Raw genomic sequence first — 25730 nt, forward strand, 5'->3', positions numbered from 1 at the left:
GTGCGGTCATCTGGGGGCATCCTTACTGTCCACAAGAGTGGCATCTAGAGAGCTGCTCTCGTGTATTCTCCAGTATCTCCGTTCTCCAGGCCCGTCCAGCCGAGCCAATCACCCGTGTCCTCCTCCGGCGCGTTTCTCTCTGCAAGTGGTGAGAGCACAGCATGAGTGCTGCCCTGGAGGACGGGTGCGCACCAGCCTGCTACTCTAAAAACTGTGACACAGGAACCTGAGGAGGAGGCGGCAAGAAAGGCCATAAAAGGTAAGAGTATCATACTTTTTCACATAAGTGTTGTGTGCACTTCTTAAGAGGAAAACTTAATACACACTGAGATGCTGGAGGTCCGGATGCTGGACCCGTGGGTGAACTGTGGTCTCTGGGTGCTGTGACTGTAGGTTGATTTTTTCGTTGTACTTTTCTGATTTCCAATTGTAGGACATCGAGCAGATACTGCTTGCATAACAAGGAAAAACTACTATTTTAAACTTGATGAAATTATGACAACTGAAAACATATACGATGCCACCAAATTCTACTTAAAGGTGAATTTATAGTCTTAAATATGTCAGGAAAGAAAAAACGCTAAAAATCAATGATATAAGAAGCTGGAAAAACAACAGTAAGTTAAAGCTGAGGAAAGTAGAAGGAAAGAAACAACAGAGGAACAGAAAATAAAGGCAGAGAAAAGAGAAAACCCCACAGAGAGACAGCAACCAGCACTGACACTGTGAAGAAAGAAAACAAACAGCACAAGGCTGGACGGGACGTGCAGAGGACACATAAGCAGCAGTGTCTGGTGAAGGCGTGTGTTAACACACATCCTGTGGGCTCTAACGGGCCGACAAGAGAACTCTGTGAACAGCTCTATGCAAATCAATTACATGGTTTGTATGAAATGGAGAATTCTGAGAAAAGTACAATGTACCAAACTGGACACATGAAGAAACAGAAAATCCTAACAGTTCTGCATCTATTTAAAAAATTGAATTTTTAGTTAAAAATAATCCCACAAAACAATTTCAGTCTAGGTGGATTCACCTGACGTCTAAGGAACATTTAAGGAAGAAACAAACACCCAACATACAAAACATTTCCAGAGAACAGAGACAGTGACGGTGACAGTGACCCCTCGCTTTGTGAGGACAACACATCGCTCATTTCACAGTCCCTCTCATAACATCAATACAAAACAGTAACTGTTGGATTGCAGCGATATAAAGGATTCCATCAATATTAACATCAACACATCATGAAAACATGCAGCAAACTAGAAATGGAAGGGAAATGCTAAATGCGATAGGGGGTTAGAAAAGCCTGCAGGGACACTGCACAGGAAGCCCTCACCCTGCTGCCTCCCTGCCTGAAGCCCTGGTGGTGCAAGGAGAGGAGCAAGAGGGAAAGTGTCAGAGCTCACGGGGACGCCAGCCACACACGACACCACTAGAAGTGGTGCCACCATGAGGCCCCCAGGCCTTCCAGACAGGTTGCCCCGGAGCATGCAGACACAGAAGCAGGACGCGGGTGCAGCAAGGAGGACGCTCACCCGCACAGCAACCAGGGTCACGAGACAACGCCAGGGAGCGCGCGTCCCGCCCTCGGCACAGAGCACCAACCACGGGGACCCCGCCGGGCACCGGAACCTCAGCCCCACAGCAGCAGCGAGCCGCGCTGTCCCTGGGCCTCCCCGTAACGAGGGCTCCACAAAGATGAAGAAAGGGGGCCCACGCTGCCCTGGGGTCAGCAGAGGCAGTGCCCGAGTCTCCATCTCAACTCACCCCTGGCCCCCCTCCCAGGGCTCACGGCACTGGAGGGGGGCGTCTTTCTGCTTCTGGACAACACGGCCCCGTCCAGGACACTCACCACGGGCTCACACAGGAGCAGCAGGGGCTCGTCCGGCTCCCGGGGTCAGAGATCACGGGTGCTGGACGTGCGCCCAGGGTCAGAGGTCAAAGGGTGCTGGGCATGCTCCTGGGGTTAGAGGTCACAAGGCCACCCTGCTCTTTCCGTGTCTTGTTCATAGTGACTGACAGAACTAATCACTTGATTTGAAGAAATGCTCATCACCCAATGCCCTTCGTTCCCTGAGTGTCTCGCTTTCTCAGATGCGGGACGGCGGTCACTGCAGAGAACCGAGCCGCCCTAAGCTGTGCTAGCCGACATGGGCTCACACCTACCTCGGCAGCCGGGGCTTGGAGGCCTTTTCCCCTAAGGAGACATCATGTCTGTTTCCTAAGTACAACATCTTGATGCAACTTAGTGTGAAGAATATCCAGTTAATTCAGACAGGGTTCAACATTTCTTTTGAAACAATAGTAAAGCATGTTAATAATTAGACATGATACTAGGCATTACACTTGATACAAAGATCTGTTTGTTTTCTTCTTTTAAGTAGTAACATTTCCAGCATAACCGATAGACCACTGGGCAATAGCTACACATAACTGAACATAATTATCTTTTCAAAAGAATAGAATATAGCTGTTTGGCTGGGTTAACAGTTTATAGAGATGTGGAAAAATGATACATTGGATCCTTTATATTTTCCACCCCGAACTTACCAGACCTTCTCATGATTTTTCATTCTCTGTCTAAAATTAAACCGTTCCTCTTGTTTGAGCCAAACTTCTCTTACTAGTTCAAATCTCAAATGCTTCATAAGATGTCCCAAGGTTAGTTTCTCCAACCGCTTTGCTCCTAGGCACTTGGTCTCTGTCATGAATGACACTCAGTACTGAAGGACGAAGTCTGCCATTGCCTTTTCCCCACTCCCTAAGCTCTACACTTGACAGCAGTAAGGGGCGTGCTGTCATCACTGTTGCTTCTCCTCAAATAGCTCGTACTTCAGATCCAGCCACGGTGCAGAAAGACACAGTGCCATCAGGGGACAGAACCCATGTGCTCTGAAAGTCAAGAGCAAAAGCTGCTTATTTACCTTTTCTACAAACGTGAACCAACTGTCTTTTGGAGCCTGAAGTACGGCTACATGTGGTGTGTTTAAATCTGTAGATTGTCAGAGTTACTCCTTGGTGTTCATACAGCCAGCGAGGGCTCTCATAGTCAGGCTCTCTCTCCCCCAGTTAGAGTGATTAGGGTGCACTCAGGTGGGAAGTCTGGGTCTCCGGACTTTTTACTAGCAGGGAGCTCTTGGGGATCTCAAGTTAATCCAAGTCTCACATGCAGCCAGTGGCTTCCACGGCCCAGGACAAAGCAGGGAACTGGGAGTAAGGCCACCTTCACAAGACCAGCCTCTGGACACAGAGGAGGCCCGTCACCCTGGCTCTGCCATGACTGACTGCTGTTTCACACCGGATGCTTCTGTTGAAAGCTCTTTCCTGTTTGGCTCTGATTACCTTGAGATTAAGAATCTGACTGGCTGTGAGAACACAGTGGAATTTACATTCAGAATTTACAAGATTGTTATGCTACCTCATTATTTTAGGATACAGATGGTGTCAAATCCAAAAAGTCATGGCCAAGACTGACGTCATGGAGCTTGCCACCTGTTTTCTTCTAGGAGTCTTATGGTTTCAGTTCTTACCGTCAGGTCTTAAATTTATTTTGATTTAGTTTTTGTGTATGGTGTGAGATAGGGGTCTAGTTTCATTCTTTTGCATGACACCATTTACTGAAGAGACTGTCCTTTCCCCATTGCATAGTCTTGGCTCCTTTGTTGTAAATTAACTGACCGTGTATGTGTGGGTTTATTTCTGGGCTCTCTATTCCCTTCTATTGATCTATGTGTGTGTTTTTATGCCAATACCACACTGCTCTGCTTACTGTAGCTTTGTAATATAGTTTGAGGTCAGGAAGCATGTTACCTCTAGCTTTGTTCTTCTTTCTCAAGGTTGCTTTGGCTATTCAGGGTCTTTTGCGGTTCCATACAAATTTTAAGATTGTTTGTTTCATTTCTGTGAGAAATTCCACTGGAATTTTGATAGGGTTTGTACTGAACCTGTAGATTGCTTTGGGTAGTATGGACATTTTAACAATGTTAATTCTTCCAACCCATGAGCATGAAATATCTTCCCATTTACTTACACTTGTCATTGTCAATTTCTTTCATCAATGTCTTATAGTTTCATGTATAGATCTTCCACCTCCATTAAATTTATTCCTAGGTATTTTATTCTTTTTGATGCAATTGTAAATTGGGCTGTTTTCCTAATTTCTGATAGTTCATTGTTAGTGTAAAGAAATGAAACTAATCTTTGTAAACTGATTTCATACAATGCAACTTGACAATTCATTTGTTCATTCTAACAGTTTTTGTGTGTGTGTGTGTGTGTGTGTGTGGATTCTTCAGGGTTTTTTAATATATAAAACCATGTCATCTGCAAAACAGAGTCACTTTTACTTCTTCCTTCCTGATTTGGATGCCTTTTATTTCTTTTTCTTGCCTAACTGCTTGGCTAGGACTTCCAGTACTAGAATAAAGTGCCGAGAGTGAACATCTTCACCTTAAATAATTTCCCACCTTCTTTTCTCAGTATCTCCTTATGGAGTATCCATTAGTTGAAAAAATATTAATCAATAACTTTTATTAGTTGAATAAATATTACTCAATATCCAATAAAAGTATTCATAATCTGTTCTATTATTGTAATGCATTCGCTTACAACAAGCTAAGGTGGTGTACAGGTTTACCAAGATCTAAATATTTCTCTAATCCAAATTCCTTATGAATATGTGCCAACAATGATTTGGAAATTAAATAAATACTTCAAGAAAATAAATGGTAATCAGAACAAATGTGGGTTTTCTTTTTTATAAAGACAGATTAAAGAGCTGTGCAGATTCCACTGGTAAATTCTTTCAAAATTAATATTCTGAGCCCCCTAGTCCTTGGTCACTCACACATCTAAAGCTGTGCCAGCTCCCTTCCCTGTGACTGGGCAGAACACAGGGTATCAAGTGTGTGCCAATAAGATGCCAAAGGCACAAAAACACAAGCATACAAAACAGTTCCAGTTTTCTAGAAGCAATCTAGGCCTTCTAGGTGCCCTAAGAACGCACGAGCTCTTTTCTGGGTCCAGCCTTTCACGTCACCTTGTTGACAGTGCGTGGCAGAGGCAGCTGGTCTAAGTGAGGTTCTCGGGTTACTAAGAGAAAAGAGTGGATCAGGATGCCTGCACCTCTGCTGTCCCTCAATGGCCCCAAGTAACCTGTGAGAAAGGAGAGGCTTTCACACAATTACATGTTTTAAGTCTCACTTCAAGAAACAACTGGGACAAGAATGAAAACCTGCTAACTCTGAGTCTGACTCTATTGCGCCCTTGAATAAGTATGTATGGAACGTGGCCTTGGTCAGAGACTCTCTGCTAAGAGGCCACCTGGGACTCTACCTTGACTGCTGTTGCATCTGGTGAAAATCGCACCTTACTAGTCAAACGAGCTAGAGTGCCTGCTCTGCTCCGCACCTGGGAGGCTCAGAGAAAGTACACATCAGGATTTCTTCAGCCCAGACAGAGCCAATAAGATCTGAAAACTGATCTGCCTTAGAAATGCGGCCTCAATCTGTCAAAACACATTGAAAGGATGGGTGTTTAACTCACAATGAATCCACATTAGAACTGTGCATTTAGCTCATGCTTCCAAAAGCCACGAAGTTAATAACTATTTCAACTGGAGCTGACTATTAGAATAATAATCATAATAGCTCTCCATAAAAATGACTTGATTTTAATGACTTTGCAGCTTGATCTGAACACAAAAACCATGTCAATACAGTCAAACCACTTGTGATTATGAACGAGGAGAGAGGACTGGTGCTTCCTTATAGGCTGTTTTTATAAACAATTATTCAACTTGGTTCATCAAATATTGACTGAAGACAACTCCAGCAGGCGTCAGTGCCTCAGGGAATTAAGAGCTGGCAGTGCTCACATTTGCACAATCTTTGCAACAAACCAAGTCTGATCGGCACAGTAAGCGTGTGGTTTGCCAGTGGAGGGTTATTACCCCAGGGAATAATCAGGTAGCCAAGGAAAGTGAGGCTCAGAGAAGTAAGAAAGACCACGTGTACAGTCAACGTGGGGCTGCAAACCCAGGGCCCTTCACACTAACTCTGCCACCTGGCAAGTCAGAGCTCCGTCCCCCAGGAGTTGGAGGTAAGGATATAAGAGCAAGAAAGTTACAGAAATAATCAGATACTGGATGGAAGGCAAAGGGGAGGGGGCACTTCTGTGTTTGCAGAGGGGGGCAGGATCAAGGAGGCCAAGAAAGGACTTGGGGAGGGAAGGATCTGGGTGGAGGAAAGGCATCCACGCTGGAGTGACTGAGCAGAGGGCAGAAGGACGCTAGAACCTTACCCGACCCGATGCTGCCGGGCTGGAGGGGGAGAAGATCAGCAAAGGGGGTGACAGCAAGTGCGCAGGTCTCAGACGGACACAGAGGATGCGTGTGAGGCCAGCGAGTGGGAGACCCCGCACCAACCAGAACAGAGCTGGGCCCCAGCAGGACCGACCCTCAAGAACATGAATGGCAGGAGCAGGTGAGAGCCCAGGGGCATGGGAACCCGGGCTGCTTCAGTGGGCAGGGGCAGAGGTCACAAGAAGAGACCCGGAACGACGGGAGGTGCCCGCACGAGCCCCGAGAGGGGCAAAGGCACCTGGCAGAGGGGCTCCAAGTCCCAAACTTGGTCCCCCCACCACCAGTGTCCCCCTGCGGCCTCTGTTGAGAGCCAGACAGACTGGGGGTCCCTCTTGCCATTACAAACAGCTGTAAGCAAGAAAGTCACTGCAGAGCTGGGGCCATGAGGACCCTGAGAGTGAGACACTGTGGGGGATCATGCCACAGACTTCAGCGAAGGAATTAAAACCAAAGCCAAGGACTTCCTAGGTGGCGCAGTGGTAAAGAATCCGCCCGCCAATGCAGGGGACACGGGTTCGAGCCCTGCCCTGGGAAGATTCCACGTGCCATGGAGCAACTAAGCCCGTGTGCCACAACTATTGAGCCTGTGCTCTAGAGCCCATGAGCCACAACTACTGAGCCCATGTGCCACAACTATTGAAGCCCATGCACCTAGAGCCTGTGCTCTACAACAAGAGAAACCACTACAATGAGGAGCCTTAGCACCACAATGAAGAGTAGCCCCCACTCGCAGCAACTAGAGAAAGCCCGTGTGCAGCAACGAAGACCCAACGCAGCCAATAAATAAATAAAAAAACAAAACAAAACAAAAACCAAAGCCAAGTCAGATTTTGTAGGAAATCTGGAAAAGGAAGACATCTGTAGAAGAAGGTCCAAAACAAGATCCCAGCAAGGAAAACCAGGGAAATGACCCAGACAGCAAGCAGTGGGGAGTGTGTAAGAAAGACACCCCAGGGGGACGGGGCACTTCTCAGTCACTGAAACCAGATCCGAAAACAGATGCCAGACTGCAGGCGCCCAGCAAGCAATGAGAGTAACTGTTATAACAACTAAACTAACGTATAACATCAGAGATACGTTATACTCAGTTATAAAAAGGCAGGTAGGAACTTCCCTGGTGGCAGAGTGGTTAAGAATCCACCTGCCAAGGCAGGGGACACAGGTTCAAGCTCCGGTCCAGGAAGATCCCACATGCCATGGAGCAACTAAGCCCGTGCGCCACAACTACTGACCCTGCACTCTAGAGCCTGTGCTCCACAACAAGAGAAGCCACTGCAATGAGAAGCCCGCGCACCACAACCAAGAGTAGCCCCTACTCGCGGCAACTAGAGAAAGCCCGCAGGGAGCAACGAAGACCCACCACAGCCAATGAATAAAATAAAGTAAAGTAAAATAAAATAAAGTAAAATAAAATAAAAAGGCAGGTATCTTCAATACAGAGATAAACTCTGGAAAAGGCACAAAGAGAGGCAGTCATTCCGGGGGTGTGCGATTGTCAAATGCTTCGGGTGTTGAGTGTACTTTGTTGCAGGGACACAGCCCAGGGAAGAAGAAGGCAGATGACCACCCGGCAGCGAGGGAGGCGACCAGGTGTCTGACCAGGCCTCTCCCCTGGTCTCACAAGGAGAACAAGGACATTGGGAGGAGCTTACACAGGGCTGACAGTGCAGCAGGACCAGCCCACAGCACGTTCTGGACAGCAGAGCCGGCCAGTTCTCAGGACCAGGGTGGGGCCTGGGTCAGAACACCCCTGAGATGGCGCCGCGTCGCAAGCCCACAGCCCAGGAGCTTCTGGGACAGTGAAAGGGATGGGAGAAAGATACCTCAAGGAGTGAGTTCTGACCTAACTGTGCCCTTGCAGGGCAGCAGCTGAAGGAGCAAAGGGGAGAGTGTGGAGGGGGCCGGGCATCCTTACAGGGGATGCGGGGAGGGACACGGCAGCAGGTGGAGAAGAAACCCGTGCGCTCTAGGCTCTGCCCTGGTGTTCGCCTTCCGGGGCATGGGAGCCCTTCCAGTGGTGACCAGGGTGCACCAGGGGAACCCAGCACAGGCAGGTCCAGGAGCCTCGTGGATGTGGCTCCTGAAACGTGGAGATGGCATAATTACAGAGTCTTGGCTCTCATCAAACCTGGCTGTCTGCAAAAAGTTCATAAAGTATGTTACAACAGCCAAAAAAACCCAAAACCAAAACAAAAGTGGTGCCACCATGAAACCCAGAGACCGACGCTGGGAAAGGTCATGGAGATGTAGTCACATCAGATACTAATCACAGGTCGACGTACAGACTGGCAAACATGGGATCACCCACTCACAACAAAAATGCTCTTCTGGAAAAAGAAAAGAGAAGACAGACAGCTCGGGTATCTCCGAGCCAGGTGCAGTCCCAGTTCTGCAGGCGCCCTGTGACTCCTGGATCAGCCCCTCAGCCCCCCTCCGTGGCCCCAGGGAGCATGCAGGTGAGGGAGGGATGCCTGGCTGTCCCGCTGACCGGGGTGGACGCTGCATGTACCCAGAGGCCTACAAAGAGGCACAAGGAAGCCCTCACAGTGAAGGGAGCCTGCGAGGCAGCCACTGAGGAACGCAGGTCGGGGGAGATGGGTGAGGAGGGGCCAAGAAGAGAGCCGGGGATGTGGGACGTGGTCGATCCTACACACGGCTACGAAACCATCAACGAAAAGTGCAGGATTTACAAAAGAAAATCTATTTTTAAAAAGACGGATCTACACCTTGTTCTAACAACCCATGTCTCAGATGGGTCAAATATTTCATATAAAAATATGAAAACAGGAGCCACGCAAGGGTGCTTGTGTGTATTATTTGTCTGCTGTCATCTGTCCTGCTCATTCTACTGGAGTGGTCTTTGCTTTCCTTATTGATTTGCAATAGCTTGTGATGTGGTAAGGAAACTCTTATCTATTGCGGAATGTGCAAATATCACCTCCTATTCTGTCCTTTGCTTCCGAAACTTGTTTATAGTGTTCTTTACCATAAAGAAAGTTTAAATTTCTTCATAGCCAAATCTGTCATTTAGGCTCTTAGGCGTAGAAAGAATTTCCCTAATGCACAATTTTCTCACATGAAAATGTAAGAGAAATGTTGTCCAAACAACTGGCTAAAATTTAAAAGATTGAAAATGTCCAGGCAGCGGAAGAGAGGGAACTTCATTAGACTGCCTTCAGGAATGAAAACTGGAACAGTTTTCTGAAAGACAGTTTGTTATTATGTCTTCAAATTCAGAAACACATGTACTCCTACGCTTACTATTTCCACCTCTAAGAGTTCATGTTCAGGAGGTACTCAGACTATCGCCTGTATGTCCCGCAAGTGTAAAATGACGTTCATGGGCAAAGTGCTTATTGAGCACCAGGGAAAGTTCTAGATATCTTTCAAGTGCGGGGGAGGGGAGCCTAGTTATAAACAAGTTGCCTTCATAAAACAGCTTTTTGCTACTTTTAAAAAATGACATCTATATAGGCTGAAATGCAAAAAACCTCTATAATACATTGTGTGGCAAGTGGTTTATAATGCAGTATACATAGCGTGGTACGACTTATATAAAACCTGCACGTGCACAGACATCATGCACGGGGGAGACGTTCCAAAAGATGTTTACTGAGAGTCTCAGCCTGGTGGCTTCAGGTGATGTCTTACTTCCTGTGTGTTTTCTGTAATGACTGACTTCTCGATAATAAGTGCTTCCTTGGTCAAGAAAAACAAAATATTTTTCTTTAAAAAAAAAGATTGGAGTAACAGAAAAAAAGGCCCTCTTTCCTAGAGGCTGGCCTGTTTTTAAGTTTATAAAAAAACTGAGGTTCCTATTTCTGTGTAAAATGTGTAAATGTAAAGTTTCTGTGTAGAGGCTCCAGAACTTCACCTGCTGGCAATGGTAGGCAGGAATGCCTGCCTTTTCATTAGGGAAAGAGGATCTTTGCAAAGCTACTGAGGCGCTGTTAGGATGGCAGGATGCAAGCGCCCGCGGTGGAGGGATGCACCTCTGGCTGCATGGGGTCCGGCGAAGGTGACGCACTGCCCTGTCTCTGCTAGGACAGGTGCCTGCTGATAAGAGACAGGACACTGAAAGCTGGAAAGGGGAGGCAGAGAAGGATGGCCAGCAGGAATATTTACTTCAATTAAGGAAAGAAGGAGAAGATGATGGTGCAGAAAGTGGTGGCCGTGAAAAGCAGGTTTCAACCCAGGTGCGTGCACCTGACGGGTCCCACGCCAAGATCACCTACGTTCTCAACAACGCAGATGCAAGACGTGGCGCAGCGCTGCTCACGGCTCACTGTCGGAGCCAGCGCTGAAACCATGAGCCCACAGTTACTTCTGTCTCTAAGGAGACGTAGGTGGCTTACTGCTCTCTGCGGAAACGCTGAATTCGTGGTTCAGCTATTACAGGCGAAGGGGCAGAAGGAAGCCCGTGAAAATGGTAAATGAGCCACAGAGATACAGACGTGAAGGACACATTTTGTTATAAAATTGATACACCAGGAGGCTATGTACCAGGAGGGACAGGAAAGCAATGACGGTCCACAGAGCTTAAAGAGGGGACTTGCTGGATAAGACCGGACACTCACAAGAGAAATGGAAAGAGTAATTTCGGTTACCGTTAAAACACATCAGTTATTGGAATAAAAAACAGTTTCACACCAAAAGAAAACCAAACTCTCAACAGGGAAATGCAGAATTGCACCCAGTTGTCCATGCGGATTCTCAGTCCAGTGTAAGTAGGAAGACAAGGGCGTCAACCCGGGACCGGTGACGACACCAGCCCCACGTGCTGGGTGCGGCGCCAGGAGCACACAGAGGCGCCTGCGCAGGAGGGTCGGGCCCCCGCACAGGGTCCCCGACAGACGCAGCAGCAGCGCCCGCTTGCGGGGGCAGCTTTGAAGACCCCAGGTGCGGGAAGAAGCCCTTGCAACCCAGGTGGAAGCTGCCGACACCAAAATCAGGAGAGGCACCTCATATGAAATGCAAATGTCTTGGTAACAGGAGCACGTGAGACACTGCCCGCAGCGATGTGTAGATCTGCGTGGCTCCAACGTTCACAACGGACTTTCACCAGCCTTTACCCTGACTGTTAAAGTGCTACTCCTGCTCTCACGCTGCGTCAGGGGAGCCGGGGCAGAGGGAGCTGGGCAGACAGGCACCTGGCACCCTCCCTCAGCCAAGACCCAGCTCTGGTCACTGTCACGGCGTCAGCCCTCGCCCCGGTCTCCGTCCCCACGCACGCAGGTCACCCACTGACAGCAGTGTGGGCGGGGCGACCGGGCCAGGCCCCAAGGCGGGGAGGGGTGGCCTCGGGTGGCACCACCAGACCTGCCGCCGCACTGCAGGCCGAGCCAGGGGAGGCAGGATGCGCGGCGCGGACGGGGCAGCTGGCCGGGCGGGCTCCTCCTTCTCAGCTTCTCCGGAAGTTACTACTGAACTGACGGGTGCTGGGCTTTCAAATGGACATCAACAGTGGACACAGTCACCACTGGACTTTTTCTTCTGTTCCCACTCCAGCCCTCACACTCTCTTTGCTTAAATCACCACCAGCAAGCCTGTGGAACCCTCCCTTTCTTACCCTCTCGGGTCTGCACGCCTCACACCCCGCCCATCCTGGCCCAGGCGTCCCGCTTCCTGCCCCAGCCCCTCTCAGCCGAGCTAGGCCTCTCAGGGCCCCCCGCAGGGCCTCTCGCTGTCAACAGTGTCGTGGACACTTCCTCCCCCTTCGTCCGTTCAGACGCCCTGAAGTGGCCCACCTGTGAAATGGGTTCGCAAAGGGGAAAAATATTAGAGAAACAGTAAGAAAAGCGAGCTGAAACATTCGGAGATGTTCAAGATGGAAAGACACTGACCTCCCAGCCTGAACTGCATGAAGAAGTTATTCAAAGCTCTTTGGAAAACCTGGGTCAGCGTTTTCAGTGATGTTGACTTTTGGGAACTGAGCTCACAGGGCCTCTTGAGAGAAAGGACTGCTTCTTAAAGCTGAGACGTGTCCCCCGCCGGGCAGACTGTGTGGCCACCGGCAGTTCGCCCAGGGGCCCAGGCCCGCCCGCCGCAGGGACAGAGACACGTGGCGCAGGGGCAGCAATGGAGTTCAGGTGTGAGGTCAGGGCAGACGCATGAGTCAGCACGGCAGAGTGAGGTGGACACGTCACCCTCTGACTTCAGGGACAGAGCTAATGTCCTGCAGGGAGCCCCCAGCCTCCTTTCCCGGTCCATGCCCTCCCTCTCTGAGGGAGATGGCAGCCCACCAGGCCTTCCCTGACCACGGCCTCTGGGCGAAGGTCCTCAGAACCTGTGTGCTCCTGCAAACCAGGGAACAGAAAGAGGGATGTGAACAGGACCGTCCGCCGAGGAGCACCTGTGGAATCGTGACGTCAGGCCCTGCTGGAGCCGACGGCACAGCGAAAGTCACCATGCGTGTGCAGGTTACCACGGCAACTAGAGGGATGCACCCTAAGCACTAACTCTGTCTCTCTGCTTCCCCGTGACCACCGCTCATCTGCGAGAGCAGGAGTGGGACCAGGCCACCCCTGTGCCTTCCTGGAGGCAGCAGTGCTGGGATCTGAGGGACGGGAAGAGTGACTGCTGGCAGGGGGTCTGCGGAGACGTGTGTCCAGCTGCTGGGGCGCCTTCCCGCCTCCTGGAAGGACGTCCCTCTAGCTTGGTGCGTTCGGTCAAGGCCGCCCAGAAGGTTCTTGACTGGGATCCTGCTTACAGACCTGCCCCGGAGGGACAGGCAGCCGAGCTCACTGTGGGCAGCAGCCCCAGAACGAGACGCTTTTTTTTATTGAATATACGAAGTACACACGGAGGACGTCACCAAAGTAATTTCTCTTTGTAAGAACATAGCTTCATTTTCTAATGAAATAATCTATGTATCCAATAATTATATTCCAAAGATTTTCAACAGGGCTTGAAAAGATGAATATATTACTCCTTAGCTATCTCATTTTTGGTTTTATGGTTTCTGATGCTCTAATTAGGAAGTAAGAAAGATCAATCTACTAGGAAACCATATTTTCTTGATATTCAAGTTAAGGTTTACGGTACAGAGTTTCTAAGTTTATACTTGTTAAAAATCATCTGGGGAAAATTTTTATCTGAAAATTCCAAATTCCTCTTAAGGAAGTTCTGAAATGATGAATTAAAAGAGGGAAAGGCTACCATCTAACTTTTTAAGCTAAGAATGTATAATGCATCTTCCACAGTGCTGCTGCCAGAGCACCTGACCCTGATCTTCCTTCACTCACAAAACACCCGAGAGCAGAAGCAGGTATCATCATTCAGTTTTCCACAAGAGACGCAACGGAAGTTATGTCCATGATTACAAAGTTGATATACAATCTCAGAAATTTTGAAAAAATTTGAAAATCACAGTTGGCTGTATTAATGCCAGACTCTTCCCAGTGTGTTAACAGATGGGGCAGCGATCATATCCCCGCCTCGTCTCCTCCCAGCCTGAGCCTTCGCTGTTGTGAGTCTTCACAGGCATCTCTAATGCCTGCAGACCACACGGCAAGGAGACGCTCAGCCCCGGGCAAGCTCAGATGAAGTCACGACCCTGAAGACCGTCAGCTGTCTTACCTCCTGTGTCCTCGCTGCTGGAGGAGCTCTCGGGACTCGAGCAGCTGGGGGGCTCTGGTGGAGGGGGCACCCACCCCTCAGGAGGCAGGCCCACGGTGTAGAGCCGTCGTGCAGGCTGGACATGAGTGTCACCACCTGCAGGAAGAGGCAGGGACAGACGCCATCAGATGTCTACTGGCCGAGCAACTTCTCAAACCAAATTCACTGAAGACAGGGAGCCATGGCCATAAATGCTGATTTTAATAAGCCAAGAGTTTTGCCAGAAGAGCCGCTCAGCTATATGACCAGCCAGGAAAAAGGAAAGAGCTGCAATTATTTAAATTCACATTAAGTTACTAATTATGTAAACTTCTGGGTTTTTATAATATGATATGAAAACATAACTAATTCATGAATAAGAAGCAGAAAATAAAAAGACTCCACATAACACACCCCTCATTATCACAACATGAATCTCAACACTTTGGTGAATAGCCTTCTGGAACTTTTTCTCCTTATATGCTAACAACATGTGTGCACTGTGTGTGTGTCTGTACACCCCCTCCACACACATCTCAATGGGATCACACGACACATACTTTATCACTATACACATGTATATTACATGTATAATATCATTCAAAAGTGAATATGGTAAAACATCAAGACATATTTAAATCTACACACTCTTAATAGCTACATGATATTCCATGCTACTGGCAAGTTTAAGTATAATTTAACCCCATTCTAAATTTTGCACATGTAGGTTGATTCTAAATTTTCAATATCACAAGCAGCTGCTATGACCATCCTGGTTGTACACAACTTTGCACACCTGACCACATGGTTCCTCCAAATAAATTGCTGCAAATGGACCTGCTGGTCTGCACTGTCCAGAGAGGCAGCTTCCGGCTGCTCCCTACGCTCTCAACGCTGGGTAGGATCAACGCTTTCATCTTCATATTTTCATTCAAAATATGGCAAAGTAACCTTTACCCAACACAAGTGGATATCCCAATTAGTCTTTCTCAGAAAAATGAATAGTTTATTTTAAAAACCACAATAACAAGGACTGAGCAAAATCACTAATGCACGTATAACAGAACTTGTGGTTTCAAGATGTTTAATTTGTAAAAGCCTTGGAACATTTTCAAATTCTTCTGCCATCAATATATTTCATTTTTGTGAAGCTAAGGTGCAAGAATGTAGTTCTTAGGTTAATCTGATCCACCTGGTTGATTAACGACTGTGTCGTTCCCGCCAGGATCAAGGGCAGAGCAGAGACGTGCTTCCAGGCAGACTGTCCCCTGTCTGGTAACATCAACATTTGATCATTTTTCACTGAATATTTTTGGAAGCTTTTAATCAGCTAAATTTTTCTTAATAAGAAAGTCAAACAGAACTTGGAAACGTTACTGTTCCCGTAATTATCAGGATGAATACAGGCGGCACCTTGGAAGTGAGGCAGGAGATGACTCCTGCGGTGAAGGGTAAGGATGCACCCGAGGGCAGAGCTCTTCCCGAGGCTCCCGTGCTAGCCACGCCACGGTCTGAGGCCGAACCTGCGGGCTGTGGACGGCAACCTGCTGTCTGTAAGTCAGGGTACCCGGAAGCAGAGTGCAGCTTTCAGGCCTGGTTTCTCCCGTCTCTTCTGGAAGAAGATGGCTCGCTGTTGGGACAGTGGGAGATGACGTTCACTACTCAGTGCTCGGAGGGTCAGCAGGGCCACGGCATCCCCTCGCCTGCACACTGGGGCCGCAGGGTGAGGCTTGGGGATCTGGAAGAGGCATGTCAGGACCCCCTTTGCTGCTGACAGAGGCCACCACCTCCCTAGAACACCAGGGTGGCCGTGAGGTTTCAGAAGAGGCATCTCAATCAGCTCTCCTCTCCTTGGTCAACTGGCTTAGATCCGTGGTTCACAGTTCTCACCCTTTCTGGCTCTGGGTCTGATTTGCAGGACACCCATCCAAGCTTGATTTCATTCCTATCCTCTGACTCCCCTCTGCACTGTGCTTGTCCACATGGCCCCCTCTGCCCATGACCAGACATGCGTGTGCTCCGCGAGGGCCCCGCCACCGCACCGCCCTCGGGACGGCCGCAGCCTTTGGAATCAGTGTGCTTGTGCCACGGAGCTCGGGGAATGATGATGCTGTTTTTTTTAAAATTCTGGGATTATTTGGCTCTTTAAAATATATGCAGATATGATGCAATAACAAAAAATAAGGGTCCAATATGGGCTCTTGAGTGATAGAAATTCACCAAAATGCATACACACAGGTTGTTGTGGCTGTTTACAGACCATGCCCTTGTCGTTAAGAACAAATGGAATTACCAACGCTCTTTTAAAACAAACACACAAACAAATAAATAAAAGCACTTCTGTAAAGTGAACAAATAATTATCAAATTCACCATGCTGTGTCCTAACTGTACAAAGAACATTTTCTCAACCTCATCCAAGGACTGACTGACAAAGGCCCTTTCCTCATCTGGCTGCTTCTTCCAGCACTAAAGAGACCTGGCATACCTACAGCTCTGATTATCGCCAAACTGTCTCCTCCACAAGCACAAGCCTTCAAGTGAATTCTCAAAAGACCTTTACAGACTTTTTCATATGACCTGCACACAACTTCTTTTTTGTCTATTTGATTGTGATTTCATTGTTGTACCTTTAGCCAAGATTTCTCTTTTTCTAGCTGCAAATAAATTATGTTTTTCCTTCAAAATTCCCAAGACATATTGCTTCAAAAAAATATGTTGCTCTTTCATGATTAAAAAACACTCAAGAAACTAGGACTAGAGGGAACTTCAACATGACAAACAGCAGGCATGACAAACCCACAGCCGACATTACATGCAGAGAAAGCGTGAACAGCACATGGCTGACATCATACTCCTGGATGCTTCCCTCTAAGATTAGGAGTGACTGGAAATCACACTCTTGCCACTTTGCTTCAACATTATACTGAAAGTACTAGACAAGGCAATCAGTCAAGAAACGAAGGAAATAAAAGGCATCCAGATTGAACAGGAAGAAGTAAAATATCTCTACTCACAGATGAGAAGATCCTTTTTTTTTTGATAAGATCTTACATATAGAAAACCCTGAAAAATCTACATACACACACAAAAAAACTGTTAGAGCTAATAAGTTTGGCAAAGTTGTAGGATACATGATCAATATACAAAAATCTATATTTCCATATTTAAGAAACCATTGCCTAATCCAAGGTCAAAGGATATATTAGTATTTCAATACACTAGCAATAAAAAAAAAATACACTAGCAATTAATAATGCCCCCCAAAAAACCCCTATGGAGAAAACAATTCCATTTACAATAGAATTAAAAAGAATAAAACACTTTGGAATAAACTTTTTTAAGTTTAAAATTTATAATGAAAACTACAAAGCATTTAAAAAAAAAATTTTTTTTTAAACTTTTTGGCCACACCACACAGCATGTGGGCTCTTCCCCAACCAGGGATCGAACCCATACCTGCTGCATTGGAAGCGCAGCGTCTTAACCACTGGACTGCCAGGGAAGTCCCCAAAGCATTGTTAAAAGAAATTTAAAATGACTTAAATGGAAAGCTAGACTAAATTCATTGATCAAACAACTTAATATTGTTAACATGGCACCAATCCCCAGAGTATTCTGCAAATTCAATGAAATTTATATCAAAATTCCAACTGCCTTTTTTTTTTTTTCCAGAAATGGACAAGCTGATCCTTAAATTCATATGGAATTGTGAGGGACCCCGAATAGCTAAAACAATCTTGAAAAACAATGAAGTTGGAAGACTCTCACTCTGATTTCAAAACTTACTACAAAGCTACAGTAAGTAAAATAGTATGGTACTGGCATAAGGACAGACATAGAGACCAACGGAATAGAATTGAGAGCTCAGAAATAAGCCCAAACATCTATGGCCAAGTGGGGAAAGGATAGTCTCTCCAACAAGTGGTGCTGGGATGACTGGACATCCACAGACAAAGGAATGAATGCAGGCCCCTACCTCACACCATATACAAACATTAACTCAAAATGGACAAATGACTTAAACATAAGAGCCAAAACTATAAAACTCAGAGAAGAAAACTTAGATGTAAAATTTGTGACCTTGGATTTGGCAATGGTTTCTTAAATATGACAACAAAAACACAAGCAAGAGAAGAAATAGACATAATGCACTTAATCAAAATTAAAATGTTTTATACTTCAAAAGATACCATCAAGGAAGTGAAAAGCTAATCCACTGAATGGGAGGAAATATTTGCAAATCATGTATCTGATAAAGCTCTAGTCCAGATTACAACCAACTCTTACAACTCAGCAACAAAAAAACAAACAATCCAATTTAAAAATGGCCGAAGGACCACAGAGGGAACCTGCCTCAACATAATAAGGCCATATATGACAAACTCACAGCAAACATCATTCTCAATGGGGAAAAACTGGAAGCATTCCCTCTAAGATCAGGAAAAAGACAAGGATGTCCACTCTCGCCACTACTATTCAACACAGTTTTGGAAGTCCTTGCCACAGCAGTCACAGAAGAAAAAGAAATAAAAGGAATCCAAATTGGAAAAGAAGTAAAACTGTCACTGCTTGAAGATGACATGATACTATACATAGAAAATCCTAAAGATGCCACCAGAAAACTACTTGAGCTAATCAGTAAATTTGGTAACGTTGCAGGATACAAAATTAACACACAGAAATCTCTTGCATTTCTATACACTAACAATGAAAGATCAGAAAGAGAAATTAAGGAAACAATCCCATTCACCATTGCAACAAAAAGAATAAAATACCTAGAAATAAACCTAACTAAGGAGGTAAAAGACCTGTACTCAGAAAACTATAAGACACTGATGAAAGAAATCAAAGACAACACAAACAGATGGAGAGATATACCATGTTCTTGGATTGGAAGAATCAACACTGTGAAAATGACTATACTACCGAAAGCAATCTACAGATTCAATGCAATCCCTATCAAATTATCAATGGCATTTTTTACAGAACTAGAACAAAAAATCCTAAAATTTGTATGGAAACACAAAAGACTCCGAATAGCCAAAGCAATCTTGAGGGGAAAAAAATGGAGGTGGAGGAATCAGACTCCCTGACTCCAGGCTACACTACAAAGCTACAGTAATCAAGACAGTATGGTACTGGCACAAAAACAGAAATATAGATCAATGGAACAGGATAGAAAGCTCGGAGATGAACTATGGTCAACTCATCTATGACAAAGGAGGCAAGGATGTACAATACACAAAAGACAGCCTCTTCAATAAGTGGTGCTGGGAAAACTGGACAGCTACATGGAAAAGAATGAAATTAGAACACTCCCAAACACCATACACAAAAATAAACTCAAAATTGATTAAAGACCTAAATGTAAGGCCAGACACTATAAAACTCTTTGAGGAAAACATAGGAAGAACACTCTTCGACATAAATCACAGCAAAATTTTTTGACCCACCTCCCAGAGTAATGGAAATAAAAACAAAAATAAATAAGTGGACCTAATGAAACTTAAAAGCTTTTGCACAGCAAAGAAAACTAAGCAAGATGAAAAGACAGCCTTCAGAATGGGAGGAAACATTTGCAAATGAATCAACAAAGGATTAATCTCCAAAATATATAAACAGTTTATCCAGCTCAATATCAAAAAAACAAACAACCCAATCAAAAAATGGGCAGAAGACCTATATAGGCATTTCTCCAAAGATGACATACAGATGGCCAAGAGGCACATGAAAAGTTGCTCAATATCACTAATTATTACAGAAATGCAAATCAAAACTACAATGAGGTATCACCTCACACCAGTCAGAATGGGCAACATCAGAAAGTCTACAAACAATAAATACTGGAGAGAGTGTGGAGAAAAGGGAACCTCTTGCACTGTTGGTGGGAATGCAAACTGATACAGCCACTATGGAGAACAGTATGGAGGCTCCTTGAAAAAGTAAAAATAGAATTACCATATGACCCAGCAATCCCACTGCTGGGCATATACCCAGAGAACACCATAATTCAAAAAGACACATGCACTCCAATGGTCATTGTAGTATTATTTACAATAGCCAAGTCATGGAAGCAACCTAAATGTCCATCAATAGATGAATGGATAAAGAAGATGTGGTACATACATATATAATGGAATATTACTCAGCTGTAAAAAGGAACAAAATTGGGACATTTGTAGAGACACGGATGGACGTAGAGACTGTCATACAGAGTGAAGTAAGTCAGAAAGAGAAAAACAAATATTGTATATTAATGCATATATGCAGAATATAGAAAAATGGTACAGATCAACTGGTTTGCAAAGCAGAAATAGAGACACAGATGTAGAGAACAAACATATGGATACAAAGGGGGGAAAGCGGGGGGGGGCGATTTGGGGTGGGATGAATTGGGAGATTGGGATTGCCATATACACATTACTAATAAGAAAAAAAAATGTCGAATTGTACACTTTGGATATATGCAGTTTATTATATGTCAATTGTATGTCAATACAAGTTATTAAACAAACAAAAAAAAAGTGGGCCAAGGACTTATATACACATCTCTCTAAAAAAGACACAGAGATGTCCAACACACATGTGAGAGGATGCTCAACATCACCAGTCATCAGGGAGATGGGAATCAGAACCACAGTGAGGTGCAGTCTCACACCTACTAGGATGGTTGTCAAGAAAACGAAAAACAGCAAGTGTTGGCAAGGATGTGGAGAAACTGGAACCCTCCTGCATGGCTGGTGGGATGAAGAATTATGCCACTACTGTGGAAAAGTTTGGCTAGTCCTCAAAACGTTAAACATAGGATTACCATGCGACCCAGCAATTCCGCTCTTAGGTTTACATCTGAGAGAACTGAAAACTCATGTCCACACAGACAGTTGTGCAGGGATGCTCAAAGTGGCACTATTGATAAAATCCTAAAAGTAGAAACAACCCAAATATCTATCAATTGATGAACAGATAAACAAAATGTGGTATATCCCCAGCATGGAATATTATTCAGCAACAAAAAGAAACAAAGTACTGATACTTGTTACAATTCAGATGAGCCTAGAAAACATGCTGAGTGACAGAGGCCAGACACAAAGGTCGCCTATTATGCGATTCCAGTCAGACAAAGTGTCCAGAGTACACAAACCTTTAAGAGACAGAGAGTAGGGAGGCTTGAATAGGGTGACTGTAATGGACATGGGTTTCTTCTGGGGTCATAAGAAGGTTCTGGAATTAGTGGTGATGGTTACATAACACTGTGAGTATACTAAGAATCACCAAATTGTACATTTTGAAATGGTTACTGTAAACTTTAAGTTAAATGGATTTTATCTTTAAAAAATATGTTGCTGCATGTTGTGTGGAATTTTCAGAAAAAGGCATTTACGTTAGGCTCATTTGCATCTGTAAAGTACTAAAACTATCAGAAACGCCTCCTGTATTCGCTGCCTGAAGCCATGAGAAAGGGTGTGGGGTCCTGCCCACCAGACACCCGCCTCCCACTCCCCCAAGATGTTTGGTGGCCAGAGGGTGCTCTGGAGGGGGAGGAAAGAGCGGGGTGTGCAGAGATGCAAGCACTAGACGCCCCTCCAGGACCAGGTGAGACTGCCCTGGTCACACCGCATCCTCATTAAAAACTTCCCGTTAGTTTAGGCCATGGCAGGTGGCCAGTCTATACTGTGCGAGGCAACTGAGCGGCTGACTCAGACAGCAAGCACCACGTGCAGAGTCTGCAGTGCAAGAAATCACACAGGTGGGCAGCTCCACTGAGAACATGGGCTGAATCCCGACCAGTGGTCCTCACGTGTCTCCTCCGGCCCTGTCTCCACACTGGCTGTGCCACCTCCACCCCAACACCAGTGTCTATCCTGTCCTACCCTCTGACTGGGCCACAAAGCCACTGGCACCAGCCACCAGAGCATGGCTCCAGTCAGCCCCACAGGTTCCCCGCTGCTCGTCACAGCTCAGGCTGCAGGCGGCTCGGGCCTAACCCCAGCGCCCGGCGGGTGTGAGGGAAGCTCCCCACGCTCAAGGCCCCTGCATCCACTCACACCAGGTGTCTGCTCCATGCAACAAGCTTCTAAACCTTCCATACGGGTCGTTTCACGTAATCAACAGATTCTGAACCAACTTTATATCAGCATCTTGATTTTTAGTTAACATCTTCGTACTGAACAACAGCACCTCACAGACGCCTGTTGATAGGATATGACTGAACCTGGAGCTCCCGTGGAAAGACACCGCCCAGATTATTACTATTAGTGAATAATCACTGTTAAAATGATCAAGTTAGAAGATGGAATAAAATGCAAATAAACTCTGAAAATGAAATTTTTAAAAAGACTAAGAACATTGGTTCAGTCAAATTTGAACAGAAAGCCAGGAACTCACTAGGAGCCCTGCTCTTCCTGTGGGCAGCACGTCTTCCCATGGTACCTGCCTTTCTAAGCTATGTTGTGCTTACTCAAAACCAAGGGTGTCTCTCGCAGGTGGAATGGGTGTCATATTAGTTTTCTGGGCAGCACCGCAGGTGGGGGCTTAAGCACAGATGTTCATTCTCTCCCGGTTCTGGAGACAGGGCTGGGTCCCGAGACCTCTCTCCTGGGCATATGGACGGCTGTCCTCTCTCTGTGTCCTCACGTGGTTGTCCTGTTGTGTGTGTCTGGGTCCTGATCTCTTCCTGATCTCACCAGTCACGCTGGATTAGGACCCACCCTGATGGCCTCGCTTCACTTTGTCACCTCTCTAAAGGCTCCGTCTCCAAACACAGTCAACATCTTGAGGTCCCGTGGGTCAGGGCTTCAGCATGTGAATTTTGGAGGATACAGTTCAGCTCACGACAGTATAGTCTTTGGAAGGGAAAACCACATTAAGAAGCAGCCACTTGTTCCTTCGTGTGACTCCGGGGGTGGCAGCCCATCCCACACCTGCCAGCTTCTGTGAGAACAGCGCAGGTGCACTGGTGGGTGGTGGTCGTGGGGGATGCTACCCAGGGGTCACAGCATCCCGACCACGCCAAGGCGCATGAGGACACAGAAAGGGAACTAGGCACCTCTGGGTTTGTCCTGCAGGACAAGCTCGTGGAGCCTCCCCATCGGGGGGGGAGACGCTTTCCCCTCGCCGGTCCACAGGCGTTGGCCGTCTCACGGGTGAAAGAGGCTTGGGCTTGCCTGGGAACCTCGTTGCCATTCGCCCCATTATTTCTGGAGATCCAGCCTCTGGGCAGCAGGCACACCTTGGGCTTGTCGGGCCTGCTGCCGAGATCGGCTCCAGGGAGGGTCAGGATGTGTGGATACAAGGTTACCGGGCCAGGCTAGCAGGGGAGGCCAGTGCTCAGGGAACAGAATCGCCTGGGGACAGAACTCAGGGAGGGGCTCCTGCCAAAGAGAAACGGGACTGACCCAAGAAAGGGTCCTGGGAACTCTCCTCTCACGTCCACCTGGGCACCAGGGGCTGCAGCCAGGGCGGCCCCCACCTCACCTGGTCCCGCTCAGCGGCCCCTCACCAGGCAACACGGCTGTGTTGATGGGGAACCAGACTGAGAGGAGCCTCCACAGCCAACCACCCCACTGTGTGCGGACCCTGGACAGACGTCCGTGAAGAGCCGTGGACAGGGGAGAAACAGGAGGGGTGTCATGAGCCCAACCTGGGTGGACAGGGACTGGGGTGGCGGGGCAGACGAGAGACCGGGTGGCAGGGTCCCGTCTCCGCAACTGCGAACAGCATGAGACGAACCCAACACCGACGGAGAACTCGACCTCATCCCCAGCTGGGGGCACGGATGCTGGCGTCTTCCCTCCCCTAGTGAAGTAACTGTCCCCCCGGAGTGTGAGCAGAACGACACCTGCCCACTCCCTAAGGTGACACCACAGTGGCCCGAGGCTTGGCACGTGCCCCCCCGGGAACATCCAGGGAACCTGACCTCACCTGTCACAGAGGGGACGCTCCTGCCCTTCCCTCTCTCAGGAACCACTTTCTCAGGTGGGTTTCTGGAGGCCGGAGTCACTGGGGACCTCTTTTCTTGGCCTCGTGGAACCTCAGGATAAAGTTTCTGCAGCACTTTTCCAATAAACACTACAGAGGCAATCAATTTGCAAAAGAAAAGGAAAGAATTACTGATGGCAGTTTTACTCAAATTGCAAATGTATTTTATATAAAACAAAGACATATCATGACATCATTACCTCAGGGCAAAGCAACTGCTCCTCTACAGGACACCACTGGGGTTGTACCCCCAAGATCCCCCAGCACTGTCCCCATCAGGGGAACACCCCCAGCACGGTCTCCATCAGAGGAACCCCCGCAGCACGGTCCCCATCAGGGGTTTCCCCAACACGGTCCCCATCATAGGGCACCTCCCCGTAGCACTGTCCACCAGGGGACCCCTCCAGCACTGTCTCCTGAAAGGATCCCCCCAACCCCGCCCTGGCACTGGGCGCCCCCACAGGTGTGAGCACAGGTGGGAGCCACGGGGAGGGTGGGGCTGGGAACTGGGGGCTGCACTTGGGCTCACAGTTCTGCTCTTCCCTCACCGCGTCTCTGATTGAAGGTACGTGTAAAGCACAGACCGAGCTGTTTTCAGAATCTGGGTCTGAGGTCTTGGGCCCCAGCGCAGCCCCAGACAGGCTGGGTCCCTGTCGGTTCACAGCAGACACGCTGGGCAGGTCCCAGGCAGCCCCGGGCCCTCCCTCTAGGGTGCGGGCTGGGGACAGCACGGCGGGCAAGGTCCTCACAGGGGTGTGCCGTCTTTACTTGGCTCACTGTAGCTTACACTCTGCTCTAGCTGGAGGGGAAGAGCGGCCACGATGAGTAACTGTTTCTGTCCTGATTTAAGTGTGAACAACGAACAGGCACACTCTCAAAACAGCATCCTAGAAAAGGCGAGGGGAAATGGTTAACCCAATGAGTCTATTCTAACCTCATTAATTTGGAAATCAACAAAGAGAGAGAGCTGCTGCGGAGTAAGCAAGCATCATGGGGCAGAACCCAGGACCCTAGAGAAAGGTTGAGTTGTTCAGACGGCAAAGTGGAGGATGTATGTTTGGGCCACTGAGAGGGTTGTGGGTCACGGAGGGCCGGTCCCTGTCCCCATGTGGGAGCACGACCTTAAAGACGCAGACCGCTCCTCATTTCATCATGTGCTCAGATGGCCCTCACAGCAGAAGGAACCCCCTCCAACTGGTCCTAGTTGGAAAAAACACAGCTTGGGTCTAAAAACACAAAAGCCTCCTCAGAAACCTATTCAAGCCCAGGTGTCTCTCAGCCAGGTGCCCGGGAGGAGCACAGGGTCCTGACGCCACCCACTCGCTGGCTTGGTGGCGCAACAGCTGGCTGCCCACTCAGCCGGGAGGCCCTGGGTGGAGGAAACAGCTCCTGGTGACGATGCCCTCATTTCCGGCCTCAGGTCCCAGCAACACCAGATCCTCCGCCCCACCTCTGCCTGGTTGAACAGCACAGGGCCCGGCTCAGAATGTCCCACGGCCTCTGCAGGTAGCCCTGGGCATCACGTGGGTCACAGGGAGGCAGGCTGTTCTGTGAGCCCAGCACTCAAAGACACGTCCAAAGGGTAGGTTCCAAGTTTCTGTTAGGAATTGAACTGTCCTGTGCATTTCCTGAAACGGCAGACGGGAAAACATTCTATTCCAGAAGACCGCTGGCAATTTCCAGGGGAAACCAAAGGCAGATAAAATAAACCTTAACTACAAACTATCAACAAGTCAGCATTTTCATGAACTAGAACAAATTTTAAGATAAAATCCTAACCACCACCC

General features: G+C 47.5%; 1 protein-coding gene across 4 annotated transcripts in view; it reads right to left on the minus strand.

Moving 5' to 3' along the window:
- Window positions 1-25730, minus strand: part of ERICH1 (glutamate rich 1) — a 54638-nt gene that overhangs the window by 15974 nt on the left and 12934 nt on the right. For 3 of the 4 annotated variants that reach the window (XM_057697713.1, XM_057697716.1, XM_057697712.1), the window contains exons 2-3: window positions 23887-24033; window positions 13946-14080 (exon numbers count right to left, since the gene is read on the minus strand). In XM_057697713.1, coding sequence (XP_057553696.1) covers window positions 13946-14080; window positions 23887-24033 — 282 coding nt within the window. The remainder of the gene's footprint in view (window positions 1-13945; window positions 14081-23886; window positions 24034-25730) is intronic. The other variant, XM_057697714.1, reaches the window with a different exon arrangement.

The sequence above is a fragment of the Hippopotamus amphibius genome, chromosome 10 (genome assembly GCF_030028045.1).
Source record: "Hippopotamus amphibius kiboko isolate mHipAmp2 chromosome 10, mHipAmp2.hap2, whole genome shotgun sequence".
In the NCBI taxonomy this organism is placed as follows: Eukaryota; Metazoa; Chordata; class Mammalia; order Artiodactyla; family Hippopotamidae; genus Hippopotamus; species Hippopotamus amphibius.